The sequence below is a fragment of the Clupea harengus genome, chromosome 4, assembly GCF_900700415.2.
Source record: "Clupea harengus chromosome 4, Ch_v2.0.2, whole genome shotgun sequence".
Taxonomy (NCBI): domain Eukaryota; kingdom Metazoa; phylum Chordata; class Actinopteri; order Clupeiformes; family Clupeidae; genus Clupea; species Clupea harengus.
The window spans coordinates 2,742,589-2,766,799 of NC_045155.1; the positions used below are offsets into that span (position 1 = coordinate 2,742,589).

General features: G+C 44.9%; 1 protein-coding gene and 2 long non-coding RNA genes across 4 annotated transcripts in view; 2 read left to right on the top strand and 1 right to left on the bottom strand.

Annotated features, from left to right (window-relative positions):
* dip2ba (disco-interacting protein 2 homolog Ba) overlaps positions 1–17,379 on the top strand; it is a 64,785-nt gene extending 47,406 nt beyond the window's left edge. Inside the window, exons 20-38 of the mRNA XM_031565784.2 lie at positions 93–173; positions 479–606; positions 1,621–1,735; positions 2,180–2,381; positions 2,965–3,077; positions 5,357–5,437; positions 5,676–5,799; positions 7,045–7,166; positions 7,929–8,040; positions 10,292–10,401; positions 10,744–10,874; positions 11,185–11,353; positions 12,283–12,453; positions 12,850–12,911; positions 13,232–13,289; positions 13,754–13,828; positions 14,027–14,201; positions 14,360–14,483; positions 14,827–17,379. Coding sequence (XP_031421644.1) covers positions 93–173; positions 479–606; positions 1,621–1,735; positions 2,180–2,381; positions 2,965–3,077; positions 5,357–5,437; positions 5,676–5,799; positions 7,045–7,166; positions 7,929–8,040; positions 10,292–10,401; positions 10,744–10,874; positions 11,185–11,353; positions 12,283–12,453; positions 12,850–12,911; positions 13,232–13,289; positions 13,754–13,828; positions 14,027–14,201; positions 14,360–14,483; positions 14,827–15,079 — 2,406 coding nt within the window. The 3' untranslated portion in view covers positions 15,080–17,379. The remainder of the gene's footprint in view (positions 1–92; positions 174–478; positions 607–1,620; positions 1,736–2,179; positions 2,382–2,964; positions 3,078–5,356; positions 5,438–5,675; positions 5,800–7,044; positions 7,167–7,928; positions 8,041–10,291; positions 10,402–10,743; positions 10,875–11,184; positions 11,354–12,282; positions 12,454–12,849; positions 12,912–13,231; positions 13,290–13,753; positions 13,829–14,026; positions 14,202–14,359; positions 14,484–14,826) is intronic.
* LOC116220270 lies at positions 8,046–10,048 on the top strand. Of its 2 annotated transcripts, XR_004163529.2 has the most exons (4): positions 8,046–8,084; positions 8,455–8,716; positions 8,754–8,790; positions 9,380–10,048. It is a non-coding gene; the product is annotated as an uncharacterized LOC116220270 (long non-coding RNA). The 2 variants fall into 2 exon arrangements; XR_004163528.2 differs by lacking the exon at positions 8,046–8,084 and having other exon boundaries at positions 8,328–8,716.
* A 580-nt stretch (positions 17,380–17,959) lies between the features above and the next one.
* Positions 17,960–20,104, bottom strand: LOC116220271. The gene is made up of 5 exons (XR_004163530.2): positions 19,927–20,104; positions 19,293–19,526; positions 18,734–18,999; positions 18,476–18,615; positions 17,960–18,287 (listed from the first exon to the last, which is right to left on the bottom strand). It is a non-coding gene; the product is annotated as an uncharacterized LOC116220271 (long non-coding RNA).
* Between the last annotated feature and the right edge of the window lie 4,107 nt (positions 20,105–24,211).

Below are 24,211 nucleotides of genomic sequence, written 5' to 3' on the forward strand. Positions count from 1 at the left end.
TGAAGTAAGTGATTGTGTAACTGTGAGCGAGTGAGTGAGATTCTAAGCTCCTATATGCACTTATATGAATGGTGTTCCCACCCCCTCTGCAGGTGATCCCAGTGAACTCCAGCGGCGCTCCTATAGGGGAGATCCCCTTCACTCGCACTGGCCTGCTGGGCTTCGTGGGGCCGGTAAGACACTTTGGAATTGGGGTGTGTGTGTGTGTCTGTGTGTGTGTGTGTGTGTGTGTGTGTGTGTGTGTGTGTGTGTGTGTGTGTGTGTGGTGTATCATACCACACATACAAACATACACATACACACAACCACTGGTATGTATGTGTGTATATATATATATATATATATATATATATAACTGAACACCTCTGCCTTCTCTGAGTCTAATGCGGTGTGGTCTTTTATGTCTGTCTGTGTGAGTATATCTGAACACCTCTGTCTATCTGTCTGTCTCTCTCTCTCTCTCTCTCTCTGTATTCAGGGCAGTCTGGTGTTTGTGGTGGGGAAGATCGAGGGGCTGCTGAACGTGAGCAGCCGACGGCACAACGCAGACGACCTGGTGGCCACCGCCCTGGCGGTGGAACCGGTCAAAACCGTTTACCGCGGGAGGTGAGTTCAACGCACCCCCTGCTGAAGCTGCCCTCATGATTGGAGACCGACTGTCACCACAGTTTTATGAAGCCTTAAGAATATTTAGATAATAATAATAATACTCATAAAAATACTAATAATAATTAGTGCTGTCAGTTTAACGCGTTATTAACGGCGTTAACGCAAACCCATTTTAACGCCGTTAATTTTTTTATCGCGAGATTAACGCGATTTTATTTTCAATTTTTTAAAAAAATAATTAATTTTTTTTTATTTTTTAGATTAACATTCTTTTTGGCCTCGCAAACTGTGTAGTAGGCTAACGTTACGGTTTGAGTGAATGGTGAGCGCGATACGGCGAAATGGATGATAAAAAGATTCTGAATGGAAAGTTTACTTTTAAAAGTTGTGTTGTGCAAAAGAAGCAGCTTCACTGTTGTCTGAAACTGTCAACGGGCAGCTGGCTGAAAGCAAAGAAGTAGTAGGCTTACCTTTTATTGGTAACCTAACTGTTACGGTTCAATGTTTCTGAAATAAGAGGCCTGACTGCTATGTACCCAGCAAACTTGAAAAAAAGAAAATATTAAGCCATGGTTTAACTGCACTATAGGCTGAGTCCTTGTTTACCTGAAATGTGCACTTCATAATTTTATTTTGTACCGCCCTGTTTGGCAATATTGGTTTTCAATAAAATAAAACATTTGCATAAAGCAAGCCAATCAACTTTTCCATGTTGATAAGGGCATTAAAATTAAAATAAAATGATGGAAAAAATAAATAAACGAAGAGACATTTAGAATAGATAAAAAATTGCGATTAATCGCGATAAATTTTGAGTTAACTGACATAAATGCGATTAATCGCGATTAAATATTTTAATCGTTTGACAGCACTAATAATAATACATAGTAATACTCATTTGAAAGGTGGACATAGCAATCTAATCCTTCACATGTCTCTATAGTATGACGTACTGTAGTATGAAATGTGCGATCAGGTCAGGTGTGTGACCGCGTCTGTGTTTGTGGATAGGATCGCCGTGTTCTCGTGCACGGTGTTCTACGACGAGAGGATCGTGATCGTGGCTGAGCAGCGCCCCGACGCCAGCGAGGAGGACAGCTTCCAGTGGATGAGCCGAGTGCTGCAGGTCAGTCCCATCCCAGCTTCCTCCCGACTAGCAGACCATTCCAACGCATTCCAGTGCATTCCGGTGCATTCCGGTGCATTCCAGTGCATTCCAGTGCATTCCAGTGCATTCCGGTGCATTCCGGGGCTTGCCTGACACCCTCTCATCTATGAATGTGCAAACTATAGAACCTGCAGGTACAGGTGTTGTTACAAGAGAAAGCAGAGAGTAGATGTACTAGAATGTTCTGTTACAGAAAGAATGTATTAGGCACAGGTCTCGCTACAGACAAAAAAACAGAAAGTACTTATGAAGTGACTTCCACTGGCGCTTAAATGTATAGTTATGACTAGTGCGGTAGGAGCTGAAAACTGAGTGCTGCTGCTGTGGAAGTGAGAGTGTCCCCTTTACTATAAATGCACTGAAAGAGTCTGTTCCCTTCCCTTCTCCTTCTCCTCCCTGTAGGCCATAGACAGCATCCACCAGGTGGGCCTGTTCTGTCTGGCGCTGGTGCCTGCCAACACTTTACCCAAGACCCCCCTGGGTGGCATCCACGTGTCGGAGACAAAACAGCACTTCCTGGAGGGCTCCCTCCACCCCTGCAACATCCTCATGTGCCCCCACACCTGCGTCACCAACATGCCCAAACCCCGGCAGAAGCAGCCAGGTGAGCACACGCCCCCCTGACCCACCCCCCCCTCCCCCCTGGTTGTGTGGAGCTTGCAGGCCATTTTGCCCTTCTGTCATTCCTCCTATCTCGAAATCTCTTGTTACCCCCTGTCCACCCGTTCCCACCCCCCCCCCCCCCCCCTCTGCCCCCGTCGCCTGCCCCTCTCTCTCTCTTCCATTCTGTTGACTTTCTCTCTCTGTCTGCCCTGTGTGAGTTAACTGACCACCTCCTCTCTGTCTGCCCTGTGTGAGTTAACTGACCACCTCCTCTCTGTCTGCCCTGTGTGAGTTAACTGACCACCTCCTCACTGTCTGCCCTGTCTGTGTGAGTTAACTGACCACCTCCTCTCTGTTTGCCCTGTGTGAGTTAACTGACCACCTCCTCACTGTCTGCCCTGTGTGAGTTAACTGACCACCTCCTCTCTGTCTGCCCTGTGTGAGTTAACTGACCACCTCCTCTCTGTCTGCCCTGTGTGAGTTAACTGACCACCTCCTCTCTGTTTGCCCTGTGTGAGTTAACTGACCACCTCCTCTCTGTCTGCCCTGTGTGAGTTAACTGACCACCTCCTCTCTGTTTGCAGTGGGTGTCGGCCCTGCCTCCATCATGGTGGGGAACCTGGTTGCGGGGAAGAGGCTCGCCCAGGCGGCTGGCCGTGAGCTGGGCCAGATCGAGGACCAGGACCTGGTGAGGAAGGTAAGCCTCAGATCTCCCCCCCCCCCCCCCCCCAGCCGCAGGAGCCCCACGGAGGAGACCCTGATCCGTCTCTCTGCGGTCTCACACAGTGCTGAATGCAACTCAAACGGGCCACCGTGAATATGAACACTAGGAGTGAATGAGCTAGCCAGCTAGCTAGCTTGCTAACTGGTTAGCTACATGTTGTCTCTATCGGCTTTAAATAACCTGACTCGAAGCTTCATATCCCGTCAGTCTCTATATGAATCAATACGGATGTCCAGCGTGAATGAGCTAGCTAGTCCGCTAACACCTTGCTCTCTCTCTTTCTGCTGTTTGCTATCTGCTAGTAACTGAGTTGAAAAAGGGGGGTGGGAAGGAGTGAATGAGGAGGAGTTCAGGGTGGGTTGTGGAATGCTCTCTCTTTCCTCTCCTCTCTCTTTCCTCTCCTCTAAGCGTATGTTTCTGTTCTGTCTATACTCCCTGGTCCCAGCTCAGTATGTGGCCCACTATGATGGTAAGACCTGTCCTGAGGCCTGAATCCTCCCTCTCCCTGTTTGAGTTGTGTGGGTTTATCTGTGTGTGTGTGTGTGTGTGTGTGTGTGTGTGTGTGTTTGCTGTGCTGGTATCCGTCAGATGTGTGTGTGTGCAGCCACACGCTCACTGCCCACCAGTCAAGCTCGTCCTCAGCAGTCACCACGTCAGAAAACGAGTGTGAGTGAGAGACAGAGTGAGAGACAGAGTGAGAGACAGAGTGAGAGACAGAGTGAGAGACAGAGTGAGAGACAGAGTGAGAGACAGAGTGAGAGACAGAGTGAGAGACAGAGTGAGAGACAGAGTGAGAGACAGTGTGAGAGAGAGTGTGAGAGAGAGTGTGAGAGAGAGTGTGAGAGAGAGTGTGAGAGAGAGTGTGAGCGAGAGTGTGAGTGTGAGAGAGTGAGAGAGTGTGAGAGAGAGAGAGAGTGTGAGTGAGAGAGAGAGTGTGAGAGAGAGAGAGAGTGTGAGAGAGAGAGAGTGAGAGAGGCAGCCTAGTCTTCATTTCAGCATATTCGCCTAAATTGCCCTAGAATTCTACTTCCTCAATTCTCAAACCGGTGTTGTAGGTGCTCGTCACTCAAGCAGTTTCGCCGCCAAGACCTACTCTTAGAATAGGCTAGTGTGTTATTTTCTGTCGGACCACATGTCTGTCTGTCCCCAGCAGTACTGCCACAGGAGATCAGTCCAAAGCAGTCGCACGCAGAGTGGGAGAGGGAGTGAATGTGCACCCAGTCATTTTCATGTCATTATATCGAGAGTTTCTCCACAAAGACTTTTCAGTGGTAATCTTTTTTTTTTTAATTGGATGTGGGAAAAATATTTTGCCTGCTGTTATTTTCAGCCATTTCACTATATCATGTACTACCAGTTTAAGTTGACGCAAATCATTTTGACTACAGTAGTTTGGATCTTAAATGAGGCATGAACAACACTTGCCTCTCTGGGCTATTTGGAGTGTGTGTGTGTGTGTGTGTGTGTGTGTGTGTGTGTGTGTGTGTGTGTGTGTGTGTGTGTGTGTGTGTGTGTGTGTGTGTGTGTGTGTGTGTGTGTGTGTGTGTGTGTGCCTATGTGTGAAGAGGCTGAAGGGCTGGGTGCACACCCTTGTATGAAATTCTGTTTGATATAGATAGTGAGGGCACGCTTCACCAGCATACAGTCGCGCACACACATGCGTGCTAGGAAGCGCACACACACACACACACACACACACACACACACTTAGACTCTGCATGGTTTGGTGAGCAATGCCAGCCCTCTGCATGCACCCTCTGCTTTGCTTCAGAGCCTTTGTGGTGCAGCACACCCGGCTGTGTGTGTGTCTTTGTGTGTGTGTGTGTGTGTGTGTGTGTGTGTGTGTGTGTGTGTGTGTCTGTCTTTGTTAGTTGAAGCGGAAAGCACACAGGCCTGTGTCCCACGGCAGTTCTCCCACTTCTGTGTGGACTGTTCTTCCCCTACCACTGTGTGACCCAGCCTCTGTGACCCCTTCCCTTGTGTCTGTGTCCCACCAGGCTTGAGCTTGGAGTTGGCTTTGTGTTGTGACCCAAAACTCACTGCAGCTGTCACTGTCACTGTCACTGTCACTGTATCTGCTTCTAATGCTAGTGCTTTAAGTGGCGCTGTTGGCGTGTGGTCCTGATGTAATCCTGTCAAATCCTGTGTGTGTGTGTTTGTTCGTTACTGTCTTAGGGTAGTAGGCTGCAGATGCATGCATGCATGCACATACTAGACAGACACTAACTGAGGGTCTGGTCCTTTTTTTACAGCACCAGTTCCTGTCAGAGGCCTTGCAGTGGCGGGCTCAGAGTGACCCCGACCACGTCCTTTATGTCCTTCTCAATGCCAAGGTATAGTGAGAGACACCTACCTACCTACTTACCACCTCTGAAACTGCCTTGAATCGACTTTAACTTGCACGCACTGTGACAAAAAACGCACAAGTGGTCCTCACTCCTGGTGTCTGCAGTAATCTCAGTCACCTCGAAAAAAAATGGCCAGACTGTTTTTTTTTTTAATACTTCGTAGCATTGTGTTTTTAAAGTTTAAAGTCCTGTACTAAATGTAGTAACTCCTCTTCTCCTCCAGGGGGTGGTAGTGAGCACAGCCTCATGTGTGCAGCTCCACAAACGGGCGGAGAGGGTGGCCGCAGCACTGATGGAGAGAGGAGGCATCAATACAGGAGACAATGTGGTGCTACTCTATCCTCCTGGTATGCCTCCCCGCACACACACACACACACACACACACACACACACACACATGCACCCACACCCACACACACACATGCACACACACACACACACAGGCACGCACACACACACACATGCACACACACACACACATGCAAACACACGCTCAGACACACACATGCACCCACACACACACACAGGCACGCACACACACACATGCAAACACACGCTCAGACACACACATGCACCCACACACACACACAGGCACGCACAAACACACACACATGCACACGCACACGCACACACATGCGCGGAAATGCTCATGCACACACATGCACCCACACCCACACACACACACACACGCACACACACACAGTGTACACCTAGCTGGGCAATCTTACATCATACTCACTTTTTATTGCCTTTTCATGGGTACAATTCAGGATGCAGGAAAGACAACTCTTTTGATTTTAACAGTATGGTCACTGACCATAACAGAAAAGAAAAACACAAGATGTTGAATGACTGGAGTTTTAAAGCTGATTAGCCAACGTGCGCGTCTTTTTTTTTTTTTTCGAGCTCCATATTCTGTGGCTCACATTTAGCATGATTCCATCATTGTGACTCATCGTGATCTTTCCCCACTGAGGTGCGATTGGCCTTTATGTCCATTCAGCTGACGGCACCACCCTGCGCTCTCAGACTTGCCTGTTATTAGGCTGGTCTTTAAAAGGACCTTTTTCCTTTGGACCAAGATGTTGGCTGAAATGTGTCTGTGGCATCGGCTTCATCATTGGTCATTGGTGCACTGTCATTGGTGCACTGTCATTGGTGCACTGTCATTGGTGCACTGTCATTGGTGCACTGTCATTGGTGCACTGTCATTGGTCCACTGTCATTGGTCCACTGTCATTGGTGCACTGTCATTGGTGCACTGTCATTGGTCCACTGTCATTGGTCCACTGTCATTGGTGCACTGTCATTGGTCCACTGTCATTGGTCCACTGTCATTGGTCCACTGTCATTGGTGCACTGTCATTGGTCCACTGTCATTGGTCCACTGTCATTGGTGCACTGTCATTGGTCCACTGTCATTGGTCCACTGTCATTGGTCCACTGTCATGTGTGTACTTTCACTCAGTCATAATAATTCAAGACAAACACCCAAGAACATTTGGGATGGATACCCTTCTTGTGTGCTTGTGTGTGTATTTGGCGGTCCTATGGGTCCTCGTACGTTTAACCCATCTCGTCCTCCTTTGCAGGTATCGACCTGATCTCCTCCTTCTACGGTTGCCTGTATGCGGGCTGTGTCCCGGTGACGGTTCGGCCGCCTCACCCTCAGAACCTGGCCGCCACGCTGCCCACGGTCCGCATGATCATAGACGTAAGTCATATCTTCCAGCCAACCAATAGGGACGCAGCCTGCTTGGCTTCAGCGATCAAATAATTGCCTGTCCTATATTTGGTGTTTGGTGATTGGCTAATCAGATGACTGAGCCTGAAATGTACTGTGTATATCAGATAAAATGATCTAGCGCAGGCATTAATTCAGTAAAAAATGGAGCTGGACTTCTACTCTCTAAAAGTTTCAACACAGCCCACTCTACTTGGTAACATACAGTAGTGTTCACTGAACTAAAGCGTTTCCACAAAAATGAGTGTGTACCCTCTTAGTGGTCTAGCCAGTTGAGACGGTGCTCGAAGGCTCCCATTAACCTTGTGATGTAGCACTCGTGAAGAAATAGACAATTCCTGACCTTTGTGTGTGTGTGTGTGTGTGTGTGTGTGTGTGTGTGTGTGTGTGTGTGTGTGTGTGTGTGTGTGTGTGTGTGATGTTGGCCTGTTGACTGAGCTCCACGTCTCTGATGGCCTCCTCTCTCTGTCCCCCCTGCTGCTGTGTGTGTGTGTGTGTGTGTGTGTGTGTGTGTGTGTGTGTGTGTGTGTGTGTGTGTGTGTGTGTGTGTGTGTGTGTGTGTGTGTGTGTGATGTTGGCCTGTTGACTGAGCTCCACGTCTCTGATGGCCTCCTCTCTCTGTCCCCCCTGCTGCTGCTGTGTGTGTGTGTGTGTGTGTGTGTGTGTGTGTGTGTGTGTGTGTGTACGCATGTGTCTGTGTGTGTGTGTGTGTGTGTGTGTGTGTGTGTGTAGGTCAGTAAAGCTGCCTGCATCCTCACCACTCAGCTCCTCATGAAGATCCTCAGGTCCAAAGAAGCTGCGGCCAGCGTCAACATCAAGACATGGCCCACCATTATAGACACAGGTCAGAGGTCAGAGGTCAGATATGACCCACCATTATAGACACAGGTCAGAGGTCAGATATGACCCACCATTATAGACACAGGTCAGAGGTCAGATATGACCCACCATTATAGACACAGGTCAGAGGTCAGATATGACCCACCATTATAGACACAGGTCAGAGGTCAGATATGACCCACCATTATAGACACAGGTCAGAGGTCAGATATGGCCCACCATTATAGACACAGGTCAGAGGTCAGAGGTCAGATATGACCCACCATTATAGACACAGGTCAGAGGTCAGATATGACCCACCATTATAGACACAGGTCAGAGGTCAGATATGACCCACCATTATAGACACAGGTCAGAGGTCAGATATGACCCACCATTATAGACACAGGTACCATATGACCCACCATTATAGACACAGGTCAGATATGACCCACCATTATAGACACAGGTACGATATGACCCACCATTATAGACACAGGGTACGATATGACCCACCATTATAGACACAGGTCAGAGGTCAGATATGACCCACCATTATAGACACAGGTCAGAGGTCAGATATGACCCACCATTATAGACACAGGTCAGATATGACCCACCATTTTAGACACAGGTCAGATATGACCCACCATTATAGACACAGGTCAGAGGTCAGATATGACCCACCATTATAGACACAGGTCACAGGTCAGATATGACCCACCATTATAGACACAGGTCAGATATGACCCACCATTTTAGACACAGGTCACAGGTCAGATATGACCCACCATTATAGACACAGGTCAGATATGACCCACCATTATAGACACAGGTCAGAGGTCAGATATGACCCACCATTTTAGACACAGGTCACAGGTACGATATGACCCACCATTATAGACACAGGTCAGAGGTCAGATATGACCCACCATTATAGACACAGGTCAGATATGACCCACCATTATAGACACAGGTCAGATATGACCCACCATTAACCATTTTAGACACAGGTCAGATATGACCCACCATTATAGACACAGGTCACAGGTCAGATATGACCCACCATTATAGACACAGGTACGATATGACCCACGATTATAGACACAGGTACGATATGACCCACGATTATAGACACAGGTCAGATATGACCCACCATTATAGACACAGGTATGATATGACCCACCATTATAGACACAGGTCACAGGTCAGATATGACCCACCATTTTAGACACAGGTCAGATATGACCCACCCTTATAGACACAGGTCACAGGTCAGATATGACCCACCATTATAGACACAGGTACGATATGACCCACGATTATAGACACAGGTACGATATGACCCACGATTATAGACACAGGTCAGATATGACCCACCATTTTAGACACAGGTCAGATATGACCCACCCTTATAGACACAGGTCAGATATGACCCACCATTAACCATTTTAGACACAGGTAAGATATGACCCACCATTTTAGACACAGGTCAGATATGACCCACCATTATAGACACAGGTCACAGGTCAGATATGACCCACCATTTTAGACACAGGTCAGATATGACCCACCCTTATAGACACAGGTCAGAGGCCGGAGCCTGGCCCCAGCCCTCAGGTGCTTTACCTGTCAGTTCATCTCTCATAGACACATTTAAACACACCGGGCACAGTGGTTGTACCATACATTTTATAATGTATTTTTTAATAATCGACAAATACAGTCACCAGTCTGGTAATCACAACAATTACGAAAGTTAATTCAAAGAAGGATAAATGTGAGGTTAACTGTCCACTCACAGAGACCAACGCAGCATACACACAGAGAGAGGTCAAAGGGAAGCCCTGAACCACAAGATACTGTCAGGGTGCAGAGAAATAGCTGCGACCAAAGTACCAAAAACACATATGTACTGGTATGCAGTACATACTATACACACAAGACAGCACTCACAGTCTTTGACAGGGTCTCTTCAGGACTCACCTCATAGACCAGTAGTCACACACACACACACACACACACACACACACACACACACACACACACACACCCACCACACACACACACCCACCACACACACAAACGAGGTGCGATCCAAGCGTTTTGGAACTGCGCCTATAAAAAGTGAAAAACGTACCTGGTTTCAATTTGGCCGCTATCTCATATCTTTTTTTTTTCGCACCTCGTACATATACACACACATGCAGGCACACACACACACACACACACACACACACACCATGCCTCAGCTCTCTCCCTGTGTGTCTTTTCAGACGATCTCCCCAGGAAGCGGCCCCCTCAGATCTACAAGCCGCCCACAGCAGAGATGCTGGCCTACCTGGACTTCAGCGTGTCCACCACGGGCATGCTCACTGGGGTGAAGGTGGGTCACCAGCAGCAGCAGCACCACAGTCCATAACCCTGGGCATCATTTGTGTGTTAAACACAAGATGGGTCATATGTAGTGTGTGGACCCATAGGGAAAGGTGTTTTGCGTTTTGTGAATGTAACCTGCCGTTTACACCACATCCTACTGCTGAAAGCTCCTTCAGTGTCATTCGGTTTCATCAGGCACAGAAGGGAGGCCAATGCTGCTGTTTCTGATCATGATGATGGTGATCCTGATGATAACAGTGTGTGTGTGTGTGTGTGTGTGTGTGTGTGTGTGTGTGTGTGTGTGTGTGTGTGTGTGTGTGTGTGTGTGTGTGTGTGTGTGTTCCATCAGATCTCCCATGCAGCTGTGAGTGCTCTGTGTCGCTCCATAAAGCTCCAGTGTGAGCTGTACTCCTCACGTCAAATTGCCATCTGCCTGGACCCCTACTGTGGCCTTGGCTTTGTGCTGTGGTGTCTGTGTAGGTGAGATGTGCACAGGCACACACACACACACACACACACACACACTCTCTCACACACACACACACACTCAGAAATACACAGACTGGCTTCTCACAGCTGGCATTGTCATTCAAGTTGCTCTCATATTCTAATACATACAGTTCATGTTGGGCACAGTCAGTTTCTACACAGCACAGCAAGGCAAGACGCAGAGTGACTGAGAAGCTGTGCAGTAACATTTAGCCCTGCTAACTGGATAGATGTTTACTCTGTGTGTGTGTGTGTGTGTGTGTGTGTGTGTGTGTGTGTGTGTGTGTGTGTGTGTGCGCAGTGTGTACTCAGGTCATCAGTCTATCCTGATCCCTCCGATGGAGCTGGAGAGCTCTCTGGCCCTGTGGCTCAGCACGCTCAGCCAGTACAAGATCCGAGACACCTTCTGCTCTTACTCCGTCATGGAGCTCTGCACCAAAGGCCTGGGCACCCAGACAGAGACACTGAAGGTAAAGATGGAAACACTCGCAGAAGCACACACACACACTCAAACATGCCTACTTACATCATTCCTCCATCTGATCACTTGACATGACAGGCACACGACGTGTAAACAGCTACACTGCTCTTACACATGCATGCTAACCTGTGCAAACCTCTTTTTCAGTATCACACTGCCACTATGGCAAGTTCTTGCCAAAACTTGTTAGTCTTCAAAGTCGCTCTCTCTTTTAATTTATTATACGGCTCTTCAGAATGTTCCAAAAAGTTCCGTTGATTTGACTGGACCACCCCAATGTTCGGAAGTCTGATATTTCTTCATTTTGGCCGCTTTCGAAAAATTCCTGACCGCTGTCATTGGCAACGGGTTTTGTGCTTCTAATTCATATCATCTTTCATATCATTCCGCAAGTAGTCCGGTCATTTAACGTAACAGAAATTCATTGTAACTTGTCAAGTCACAATGAAAAAGTCAGCAAGTAATGGGTTGCTACGCAACACCTGAAACTTTAAGGTTCTATTTGCGTGAAGAACCATTTTGTCTTAGCGGAAATGACTAAACTGCAAGAAAATAATTAAAGAGGTATTTTGGAGGAATGTCTTCTATTGTTTTGGCAAGTAACCGCATAATAAGTGAGATAATGTATAGTCCGGCGGTCATTATCGTAAAATAAATCCCTTCAGGACGAAACCAGACCTGTTCGTCCCGTCGGGATTTATTTTTTCGATAATGACCGCCAGACTATACATTATCCCTTACGTAACACAAGGTTGATGGGTTCCTCTGACCAGCTGTAAGCAGAGATGCATGCCTTTCTATTTTGTAAAGCACTTTTCTTAGGACTGCTCATAGGCAGTAAGTGAGTTAAATGCAACACGAGGAGACATGTGCTGGAATGTAATCTGTGTGTATGTGTGTGTGTGTGTGTGTGTGTAGGCGCGGGGTGTGAATCTGTCGTGTGTGCGGAGTTGTGTGGTTGTGGCTGAGGAGCGCCCGCGTCTGGTCCTCTCCCAGTCCTTCTCCAAGCTCTTCAAGGACCTGGGCCTCTCCCCACGAGCAGTCAGCACTGCCTTCGGCTCCAGAGTCAACCTGGCCATCTGCCTGCAGGTCAGACATCCTCACACACACACACACACACACACACACACACATACAGTGCCCTCCACAATTATTGGCACCCCTAGTAATTGTGGCACACATGTTTTGGGGAAAAATATTTATTTAATCTCAACAGTTTTTTTTTTCTTTCAATAATTTTACTTCAATGAAAAGGTAAGATTTTTGTGAATATTTTGAGTGAAAGACCAAGAGGATGAACAGCAAAGACATATTTTTTCATAGCCTGTTTTGCTCATATTCACTAGGGGTGCATATCTCATCCATGCGTACACATATGAAGTCTTCTCTCTCACCAATAGCGTTAGGTAACATTAGCATATACGTGTATATGTGGGGCCTCTGGGGTTCATGATGTTAAATGTGGATCGTGTCTGTGTGCTGAAGGGAACCGCAGGACCTGACCCCTCCACAGTCTACGTGGACATGAAGTCTCTGCGCCACGACCGGTGAGAACCTCTCCCACTGCACTCACACACACTCGACCCGTTCTACTGGAGATGGCAGATGTGTGTGTGTCACTCACACTAGCAAAGAGAGTGGTGTAACAGTAACAACAAGCAGTCCTTCCTGTGTTCATCTTTAATCTAATCAAGATCTATTCTTGATTCCTTGATTTATGTTTCTGAAACTGTTATGCATGTGGAATATTGGCAGGAATGTGTTTGTACAGGTGAATTGTTTGGCTACTATACAGACTGTATTTTGTGTGTGTGTGTGTGTGTGTGTGTGTGTGTGTGTGTGTGTGTGTGTGTGTGTGTGTGCTTAGGGTGAGACTGGTGGAGAGAGGGGCTCCTCAGAGTTTGCCCCTCATGGAGTCGGGCACGGTAAGCGAGCATATATAATTTGTATCAGATATCTCTGTGTGATGATCATGGTTATACTATTCAGCAAAGCAACTTATAAAACATAAAAAAAGACATTAGAAAACAGATTTTAAAAATGCTAACCTAATGCAAAAAAAATAACAAGAAACAATTAGTACAATCATTAATAATAATTTTCACAAATATCAAAAATATGACTATAGAGTAGGCCTTTTTAACCAGTTAGACAGTTAGACAGGCACTTTTTAAACGTACCAAGGCTGTCACTGGAACAGACAGCACTGGGTAGGTCATCAAGGTACCACGATCGAAAAGAGTCTCGAAGAGAGATCTCTTGATGATGTTATATCGGATTCTGATTGGGTATACCCAGACTCCTCAGAGGCTCTTATTGTCTTTCCCTACTGTGTATGAATGTCTGTGTGCGCACTTGTAGCCATGCCTGCATCTTTATCTGCCTGCAGATCCTTCCAGGGGTTCGAGTGATCATTGTGAACCCAGAAACCAGGGGGCCATTGGGCGATTCCCACCTTGGGGAGGTAAGAGTGCTTAAAGCATGATGACAGCTTCACTATGTCACCCTTAAAAGGTACACACATTCAGCTGGTGGTGTGCAGCATGTTATTTGCCAGGCTTTCTAAGCAACCACTTTTCCCCTCCAAAACCCATTATCATCTCTTTCAGTCATATGAATTGAATGGCCTTGTCTCTCTTTTCTGTTCCTCTCCGCCTCTCAGATCTGGGTGAACAGCCCGCACAGTGCTAGTGGCTATTATACTATCTACGGAGAGGAGAGCCTGCAGGCTGACCACTTCAACACGCGCCTCAGCTTTGGGGAGACGCATACTCTGTGGGCACGCACCGGCTACCTGGGCTTCGTCAGGAGGACCGAGCTGCTGGATGCCAGTGGAGGTCTGTCTATTTTACCAATTTTTTTTTTTTGCCACCAGAGGGTGCTGTTTGCTACACTACTTTCTGTCTTAGTTGGTTGGCTTTTTGCGAGGCTGCAATGGAGCCCCACTCAGGGGGCAAGGCTGTGATGTGTGAAGTGATCTGGATGTCCTCTCTAGATCGGCATGATGCTCTGTTTGTGGTGGGCTCTCTGGACGAGACCCTGGAGCTGAGAGGACTGCGCTATCACCCTATTGACATCGAGACGTCGGTGTCCCGAGCTCACCGCAGCATTGCGGAGAGGTAAGCGTGTTCAGCAGCAGCAGCAGCAGTGTGTGTCCAAATTTGCCATCACCTGTTTATCAACACTTATGTCCTTGTATTTACAGATTTTTTTTTTTTTTAATCTGTAAAAAAATCACTGCCTATTTCATCTTGTATTTTGATTTTGTATTGACCACTTGGTTTACTTACTTGCATTTTTTTGAGGTAAATATATCCGTGGGTATTGACTTGTGTGTTTGTTTCATTGTCATTGCTTTACCCTACGACACCGCTGTCCGCTTCATTTTCTCTCTGTACATTTGTGATTTCCCACTGAGCTGCAACGTTCGATTTAACCCCATACCCCCTCCTCTCCCTCCAGCGCTGTGTTCACCTGGACCAACCTGCTGGTGGTGGTGTCTGAGCTGGCAGGCTCGGAGCAGGAGGCCCTGGACCTGGTGCCGCTGGTCACCAACGTGGTTCTGGAGGAGCACCACCTGATCGTGGGAGTGGTGGTCATTGTGGACCCGGGGGTCATCCCCATCAACTCGCGCGGTGAGAAGCAGCGCATGCACCTGCGTGACTCCTTCCTGGCCGACCAGCTGGACCCCATCTACGTGGCCTACAACATGTGAGGCGCCTTCCCAGCCCCCGATGCTGCCGACCACCACCACCACCACCACCACCACATCACAGCCCTCTCTTGCAGAGTTCCCCCAAAAGACTTGCATCATCGGCTTTGCTCCAAACTTACTCTGAAAGGTTGGAGGATATCCACGATGCGCTGTCCGAGTGCGAGTGCGCACACACACACACACAGACACACAGACACACAGACAGACCAACACTTAGACTTACACATAATCAAGTGGCCTCACTTGCGCTTCCTGGTCTGTGGTGAGGTGGGGTGGAGTTGGTTGGGGTGTGATTGGGCACAGGAGGGAAGACAAAAGGTCCCACAAAAGGCCCGCTGTACCTTGCCCCCCCCAGCCGCTCTGTCGCTCTCGGCCTGCTGAATATGTGAACTAGACTGCCGTGGAAGAACGACTACCTCGGCCTGTCCGTAGTACTGACAGTGACCTACAGTCCAAAAAAAAATACGTAACGACAAAAAAACAAAACAAACAAAAATCAAACAATAAACGGCCCCCTGCCCATCAAGCCCTGGGAGGGAAGACCAAAACAAATCAAGCAGCAGAAAAGCACAGACTGGAGGATAGGGGGGGGGGGGGCCGTGGTGCTTTTCCCCTTAAAACTTTATTTTTGGTCCATGGGCACACTGGAAGGTTCCTTCACCATACGCTCTCTCTCCCCTTATTGCACAGAGATGCACCCTCTTGAAGTTGCTACAGGGGTGTCCTGTCCTCCTTGTTGTGGTTAGGAGCACTGTCTGCATACTACTCCATCTCTGCCTAAGCCACTAGGCAGTCTTATCACATGGGTCAGTTTGCCGCAAGATGGACTTACGAACAGGAAACTGCTCTTTGCACTTGACCCCCAATCCATTCCTCCATCTTGGTGCAGCTCATCATATAAGTAAGGAGAGTCTCACTGTCGTTCTTACGTTCTTCTTTCTTTTCTTTTTTTTTCGTCGCCGAGGCAGTCAATGCATTTACAAGATCACCAGCAACGTTTGGCTGCACTGTATGGACAGTCCTTCAAAGCTGTTAACGGGCACACAGAATTTTTGTGTCTTCACACAAGTCATGTTCATGACCATATATTGGTGACATATAGCACAGCTGTCGTCCCCCCCCCCCCCCCCTCCCCGAGTATAAAGCTAATTTTTGCCATGATGCAATGTACAGAGCTCTAAACTCCATTCAGTTGGTGATTTTCATCTGTCACTGGTTGTTAATCCTTGGATATTGGCATCGTATTGCAAGAAATATATGCATTAAAACTGGTGGCATAAGGAGCCATGTACAAAAACACCTTATTTGACAACTCCATGCCTTATAAAACCTGTGGAACTTTTGGTTTTAGTCGTTTTATCTTGCATTGCTGTATGTAAACTGTATACTGAAAAGGGATTTTAGAGTGATGATTTTGAAGGTATTGGTTTTTATATTTTTAGTGTTCTTGTTTATGTCTCACAGATGTTACTGTATAATCAAGTGGACGTATTCTTTATGTCTATAAAACTTGACTGATCTCTCATACTTGATAGCAATTCTCTGCATTACCGCTCATGGTTAAAGTAACCTGGTCCATGTTGGAAAAAAAGTAACAATTTGCACTTTCCCCCATCATTTTAACTATTGCATGTGTTTTTGAAAACGTAAGTATTTACAGTTGCTTCTGTTAATTCAGGAGATGGGGAACAAAAGTATGAGGAAAAAAAATGTGTACATATATATTTTCTGTTCCACAAAGTCTGTGTACATATATATTTTGTCCCACAAAGCCTTTTTCTTAACTTTTTGTCCCTACCACATTCAGTGCAGGTTTGTGGTTGTAATTTACATTTCAGGGTATCTACAATAACTCAATGCCTCCTATGTGATGGCCTTCGTCACTGACTGTGCTTACTGTTTATACTGCACTGCCTCGAGATATGGCAACTAAAATACAGAATAAAGGCCACACCTCACATTTACATTTGCTTATAGGTCTTTGTAACCAGTGATAAGGTTATGGGTGAAAAATGATCAATCCCCAGGTTAAATAATCCCACTTTTTTTTTTTTAAATGGAGAGCTGCTAATAACCCCTAACAGTTTGTGTTGCACCTCCCAACAAAGCCCCAAAAATGAATGGGTTGGTTAACTGCTGTTCGGTCAAATCCATTCACATGTGTTGAAGATGCCCTTTCATATCATTGTTTTGAATAGACACAATTAGTAATGTGGGGGGTAATGCTAGATTTAATTTAAATTTAAATGCCAAGCTGATCTATGCCAATACATAGATTTAAATAAATGTATTGAATAGAATGTTGTGTTCCGTGTCATTTTCTGGAGTTCATAATCTGAAGCAATTCTCTACGTGTACTCATGACCTTGTTTACTGTGGTTGAAATTCCCAAACATTTCCTTAGACGCGTTCCTTTTTTTGTCTCTTGAACTTCATGACATCAATGATTTCCTTAGTTAAACGATTCTCTTAGTCCATGAAATATCTGATGATTCTCTAAGACATCACCTGAGATACATTGCAGTCCGATCATTGGTGTGATCTCATTTTACTCCACCAGGTGTCAGTACAACAATATATGCCAGCAAAGTCCTGTGTACCTTTTCAACAGTGAAAAACATCGTTGGTTCTAACTGTCCCAGAGTTGAGGTCACCGGCTGCCATTGAATAATCTTTTCCCACTGTGAGAGCATCTCGCTCTGGTAAGAATGCCAATGCCTTCAGAGGCAGAATATACGCAGAAAATAAATATATCAGTCCAAGGTTAAGCTTCTAAGTTGCGTTGTGTCACACAAAGGAGAGACTTGAGGAGTAAATCTGTCTAAAATCAATCCCCCATCTTACCCTTAGATGTATTATAAACACTGAGACAATGAAATGTTAGGACATCCATTAAAATTTTATTAAAATGTACAGTTTATGTTGAGACAAACATGGCTTTAAAATTCTAACCAGTTAATGTATTTCAAACATTTAATACCCCTAAAGGTGCTTTTACAATGTCATGACTGATGACAATTAATAATTAACATTTTGAAGACTTGAAATTTTCAATTTGTCTTGCAATCCAGTGGTAATGTACGCTAACTTTAAGAAAAATATTGGGCCTCCTGATAACTCCACACTTGTCAGCACTTATCCGAATCCCTTTGACGTAGTATCTAGCAGTGTTAGGGAGGTAGCAGCTGAGGGGTCCACCTATATCCTTCTGGAGATATAAAGATATAATAGGCTATTGGTTATCTTGCATCATCTTTCCTGTTGTTTTAGCCTATTTTGCAGTTATTGGAAGATATGTTTACTTGTAGCACATAATGAAATGCAATATTAGTCACATACAATAGGCCTACATTCTCTGGTTTTGCTTAAGTGAGCCAGACAGTTGTTTTCACATACCGCACATCCAGCCACTAAACCAGAACCTCGGCCTGCACACATCATATCTGCAGCCACTTTGAAGTTCAGCCATGTACGCTTGTTACACAATCGCTGTGGAAATACGCTCGCTAGGTCCGATCTCAAAATTCCATGCTCAGCTATTTGGGTGGAAATTAAGTTTAACATAGTCACAAACAATCAAATTTACTGTGTAATCAGATGAATAACAGTTAAATAATTTTACTAGAGAACTCGCAAAAAAACATAAATGCTTACGACCAGGACGTTCATCGTAACCAGCAACGTAGCACCTTCCATACTTGTACTCCTCCACATTTGTTGCGTCAGGTATGCAGACACGATTAACATAGTCATCGAATACCAGTGGCGTTTCCAGCTTCACTATTGCAATGTCGTTTACCGAGGTTATATGTTTGTAATCTTTATGCAAAACAATTGCATTGATTGAGGATGTCTGTGTGTACTTGCCATCAGCAGTCAAGTTCGACGTCCCAGATTTCACCCTCCAGTTACTTAGATTTCTGGCAAAATAAATAGACTACAATATATAAATATGAATATATGGGGAAATATTATATGTAGGAATTTCACAACCCCACACCACACCTTGTCCCTTGTCTTCTATATAGCAAATATTTCGCTTGAAGAAAATGGGAATGGGCTCCAAGTGGAGCAGGCATGGTTATCATGTATAGAGATGCTTTATAGGCTGTTGATACTAGCTGCTGCCAAACACTTCATCTTTTTCCTATTATTTATTAACTTATGATCTGAAATTAGTAGAACGCACTGCCACACTCAGGTGAGCACTGACCTGTATTCAAACTTATAGAAACATTCTGCTGCTGTCAATATCCATCCTCGTTTAATGATTACTCCTGAGCAGCGTTGCTGAAATGGCTGCAAGTCACTGGATCTGTACTGTAGGGAAACCACCCACGGCCATCTACTGATGTCAACAGGTAAAGCGTCTTGGCCGCCCCAATAAAACGTTTATGACGACTGGTCTTGTTACCAACTTTTATCTCTGTTCTGTTACCACAATCAACTGTAAAAAGGATAGAAAATATGGACACAACATTACTCCACCTGTGCAATTAATACAAATTTTAAAAAGAGAAATCATCTCCTCAACAGTGTACCTAGACAACGTAAGTTACCCTTTTACCCCTCATGAGGTGTCCTAGCTACTGGCATGTCACTGGCATACTGGCATGTTAGCTAACAGTTAGCAGTAGATATCGTAAATGACCATGGTTGGATTGGATTATTTAAAGGTTAGATCTTAATTACAACGTATAACAGCCAAATACAGTACCACTGGTCACATGTTATGATCATATCTAAATTACTCGACTGGTTTAGCTATTTGTTAGCTTTGTTTCTAGCTAGCCTGGTTTGATCTTAAACAGTAGATGGGAATGCATCGTGTCAAAACCTCCACTCACTGTCCAGATGGAAAGCACTTTCTTCTAAAACACCGAGGTACAAAATTAGACAAACTGAACAAACACTTAATAAGAATAACAGCTTCCCACATAAATTCATGATTCCACACCGTGTGTCTCATGCAAAAGCCTAGGTTGCTAGCTAACTAACGTTAGAGTTAATTCTCTAACGGTAAAAACCGTTAATAGTCAAACTATCGCGAGCCTCCTCCAAGATTCTAGAATATCGCTCCCATCTTTGCCCTCGTGGACTGCAGACATGTTTACGAACACAAATCACCTTAACACCTAAGAAAAGTTTTAGTGAATTGTTTACGAGCTAAAGATACAGAGACAACACATCCGTAATTGGTTTATTGATGGTTGTTAGTCAGAATATTGAGTTCATGTTGTTTCTGCCTATTCTTTAAAAACACCATAGAAATTGATGGACATAGAGTAGGCCTAAAATTAAGTAGCCTTCAAAACGTTTTTATTAAGCAGCAACAACAACAGCATAATCTCCATGGGAGGCTTGATAGCAGTAACAAGCAGTAATATAATTAGCCTATAACTTATGTGGATAACTACAGTGCTGCTTGAAAGTATGTGAACCCCTTTAGCAGTTTAGAGTTTTCTGTTGTTTTACCATGATTTTTCTATTTTATCATCACCAGTTTTCCATGTATGAAATGTCAGGTTTATGTTTATCAATTGCATGTACTTGTTTAGAGGGAATTGTGTAAGTAGCCAAAAAACTACATGAAACATGGAATTAGTGTATGTGCAAAAGTAAGTGAACCCCCAGCTGCATTGGTAAAGTCAAGTAGGTAACACTGGACTCACACGTACGCGTTGGAATGCGTTGATCCGTCAAGGTTGACTCTGGCAGCATCTGGGGTAAATTCATCTGATTGTAGACGCATGTACATTTACCCCAGATACTGCCAGAGAGGTCTGCAACTCTTTAGAGGTGATGTGTGGGTTGGCTTTTACCCGATGTATTATTCTTCTGGTGCTCCTTGGTGATGGTCTTGATGGGCATCCACTTCTAGGCAGAGTTGCGGTCATGTTGAATGCCCTCCATTTGTAAATAATTTGTCTTACAGTGGATGGATGGAGCTGGAATCTTTTGGAGATGGTCTTATAGCTTTCCCCAGACTGATGGGCTGTCAGTACCTTCTTCCTGATGTCCTTACATGAAATCATGGTAAAACAACAGAAAATTCTAAACTGCTCAAGGGGTTCACATACTTTCAAGCAGCACTGTATATATGGAACGATTGGAGTTATGCCGTTATACAGAACCTCTCCTTACTTAGTTAAAAATATGTATTGCTCAGTATAGGCCTATGTAAGGCTAGGATGTAAGGGTTAGTGAAGATATGTTCTACCCATTCCAGGGTCCCATTTGGGTAGTCTTTTTTGCTTAGGAAGGCTCCTAATTGAGTAAAATGACCCGGAAGTATCTAAATGGCAGCCATGATGAGAGCTGCTCGAATTCTCAAAATGCTTAGCAAAGGTGCTGCAATGCTTCCTTTCGTGTCTCCTTTAGCATAGGGGACACGGGAGCATCTTTTGCAAAAGGAAAGCAGATAGTACCATAAAAGGATATTGTCATAAACTGAAGGCTATTAGATCAGCCAGCAAATCTGTTAAACAGTGGACCCCTGCATCAAAGAGCATGCTTAAAGATTGCTTATACACTACTGACTAGTCCTGGCTTGACGACATTGATGACTACGTCAGTAGTTACATCCTACATCTTGCTGAAAGCAGATGCATTATGGAAAAGACCTCTACAGCAACAATAAGCCGTGGTGTAGAAGGAAAAGCTGGACCACATCTCCACAGCTACCTTAAAAGAGTGTACATATGAACTGGCTCCTGGTATTCACAGATCTGTTCAGCTGGTCTCTCAAAGGTAAAGTCATCGATTTGGTTTGGGTTTCATGCCCGGTTGTTGATATTTGTGCTCAACAGCCAATATAATTACACTCCTCCTTCTGTGCTCCAGGTTGATCGGCTGGGATTGTTTATGGCTCGGTCCGAGCCACTGTGTTTGTTTCCCATTTACAGAGCCAGGACTGTGTACGAACATCAGATATTTTGAGCACATACACTGAACAGACAGCTACAGAAACATGAGGAGCAATTTGCTGAATGTGAAAAAGTGTATTGGATTAGAATCGCAGACGCTAATCAAATCAAATCAAACTTTATTTGTATGGCGCATTTCATACAGGGAGGTAACACAATGCGCCTCACAGTAGGAAAGAAAGGGGGGAGGGGGTTTACAAACACTTGTAAAAAACACACAGATTTTCTAGAGATAGATAAACAGGAAATAAAATAAACATACTAACCGCACTGGCACCGTAAAGGACTACTCAGCACGGTCATCGTCAAACTAAGAGACAGCTGCTGGGGGGGGGGGGTTACAAACACTTGTAAAGAGACACAGATGAGTAAATCATTTTTTTGCTTAGAAAGGGAAGGTTAGAGATGGGTCTAAAATAGTTTACAACTGAAGAGTCTAAATTGCTTTTCTTCAGGAGGGGTCTCACCAGGGCAGTTTTAAGTTCTGATGGGAAAATACCTGTAAGCAGGGAACAGTTTATAATGGCTAGAATGTCCTTAGACACAGAGTCAAAGAAAAAATTTGGTGGGAAGGGGATCAAGAGGGCATGTAGACGGCTTCAGTTGTGACACTACTTTGCTCAGCATTTCTATATCAGCCAGTGCAAAAAAGCTCATACTGTTACAGCATGGTGGAAGGGGATCAGAAGACAAATTCCTCACATTTGGAGGTGGAAAAGAGACTATCATCTACTTTAGGTGCAGGATTTATAAGGCTGTCTATTGTTGAAAAGAGGACCCTGGAATTGTTAGAATTTGTAGATATCAAATTAGAGAAATGATCCTTCCTAGCATTTCTTATTGCTTTATTAAAGACTGAAAGTTGATCCTTAAAGATATCAAGGTGGACCTGTAGCTTGGTCTTTCTCCATGTACGCTCAGACCTTCTGCAGGATCTCTTAAGTTTAATAATTTCCTCATTTCTCCATGGAGCTTTTTGTTTGGCTAAAACCTTTTTTTGTTTCAATGGTGCTACAGAGTCAAGTGCTGTCCTTCATTTTGTATTTAGAGTAGTTACTAGATCATTAACACATGATGGCCCCGTATCTGGGTTTTTTGTACTAATTATGTTCATCATTACTTTGAAATTCTCAGCTGCTGCAGAGTTAAGATAGCGTTTCTTAATACAACATTCAGCACTATTTCTAACTTTAGGTACCAGTGCTGTAAAGAAAATACAAAAGTGGTCAGAAAGAGCAAGGTCACAGATAGACAATGTAACAGTTGTAAGACCCTTTGTAATAACTAGATCAAGGGTGTGGCCACGGTTGTGAGTGGGTTCAGTGATGTGTTGTGTAAAGTCCATGGAATTCAAGAGATTCATAAAATCCCGGGCCTTTGAGTCGTTCCCATTATCAACATGTATGTTAAAATCACCAGTGATAATAATCTTATCGTAGTTTGTGTGTATAATGGAAAGTAGTTCTGAAAAGTCTGTTAGAAAAGTGGGACATTGCTTGGGTGGCCTATACACAGTTACTGTCAGAACAGGAGGCTGGCATTTTAGAACTATGGCATGATATTCAAATGAGGCAAAATCATCGAAGGAGATGCTCCTGCAGCACAGGGCATCCGTGGTTATGGTGGCTGTCCCGCCCCCTTTTTTACCTGTTCTAATGGACTAAAAAAAGCTATAATTGGGAGGGGATGCTTCAATAAGAGCTGCAGACCCATTTTTGTTTAGCCAGGTTTCTGTTAAAAACATACAGTCTAATTTACGTTCACATATAAGATCGTTAATGAGAAATGCTACCTTTACTTGTATCCTGCCTAGATCTAGATTGTTTGACTGTTTTCTGGATTTAGGAGTCTCACAATCCCTGGCCTTCCTGGACTATACAAAACAAAACCTAGGTAGGTGCAGGTTCTCTAAACCTACTCTAAACATCAGTATAGGTGCTCCACAAGGGTGAATGTTATTCTCTCTGCTATACTCACTGACCAACAACAATTGCATTTCCCACCATGACTCAGTCAAAATGTTCAAGAATGCAGCCAACACAAAACTGGTAGGCCTCATGAAATGAGTCAGCTTACCAGCATGAAAACTGCTGAGGGAATGATCCTGAACTACAGAGGGAGTTGACAAGGGCTGCAATTAATAACCAGGAGGTAGGGCAGATTTGCAGTTATACATTTTGAGGAACCACCATCTGAGGAAATTCAA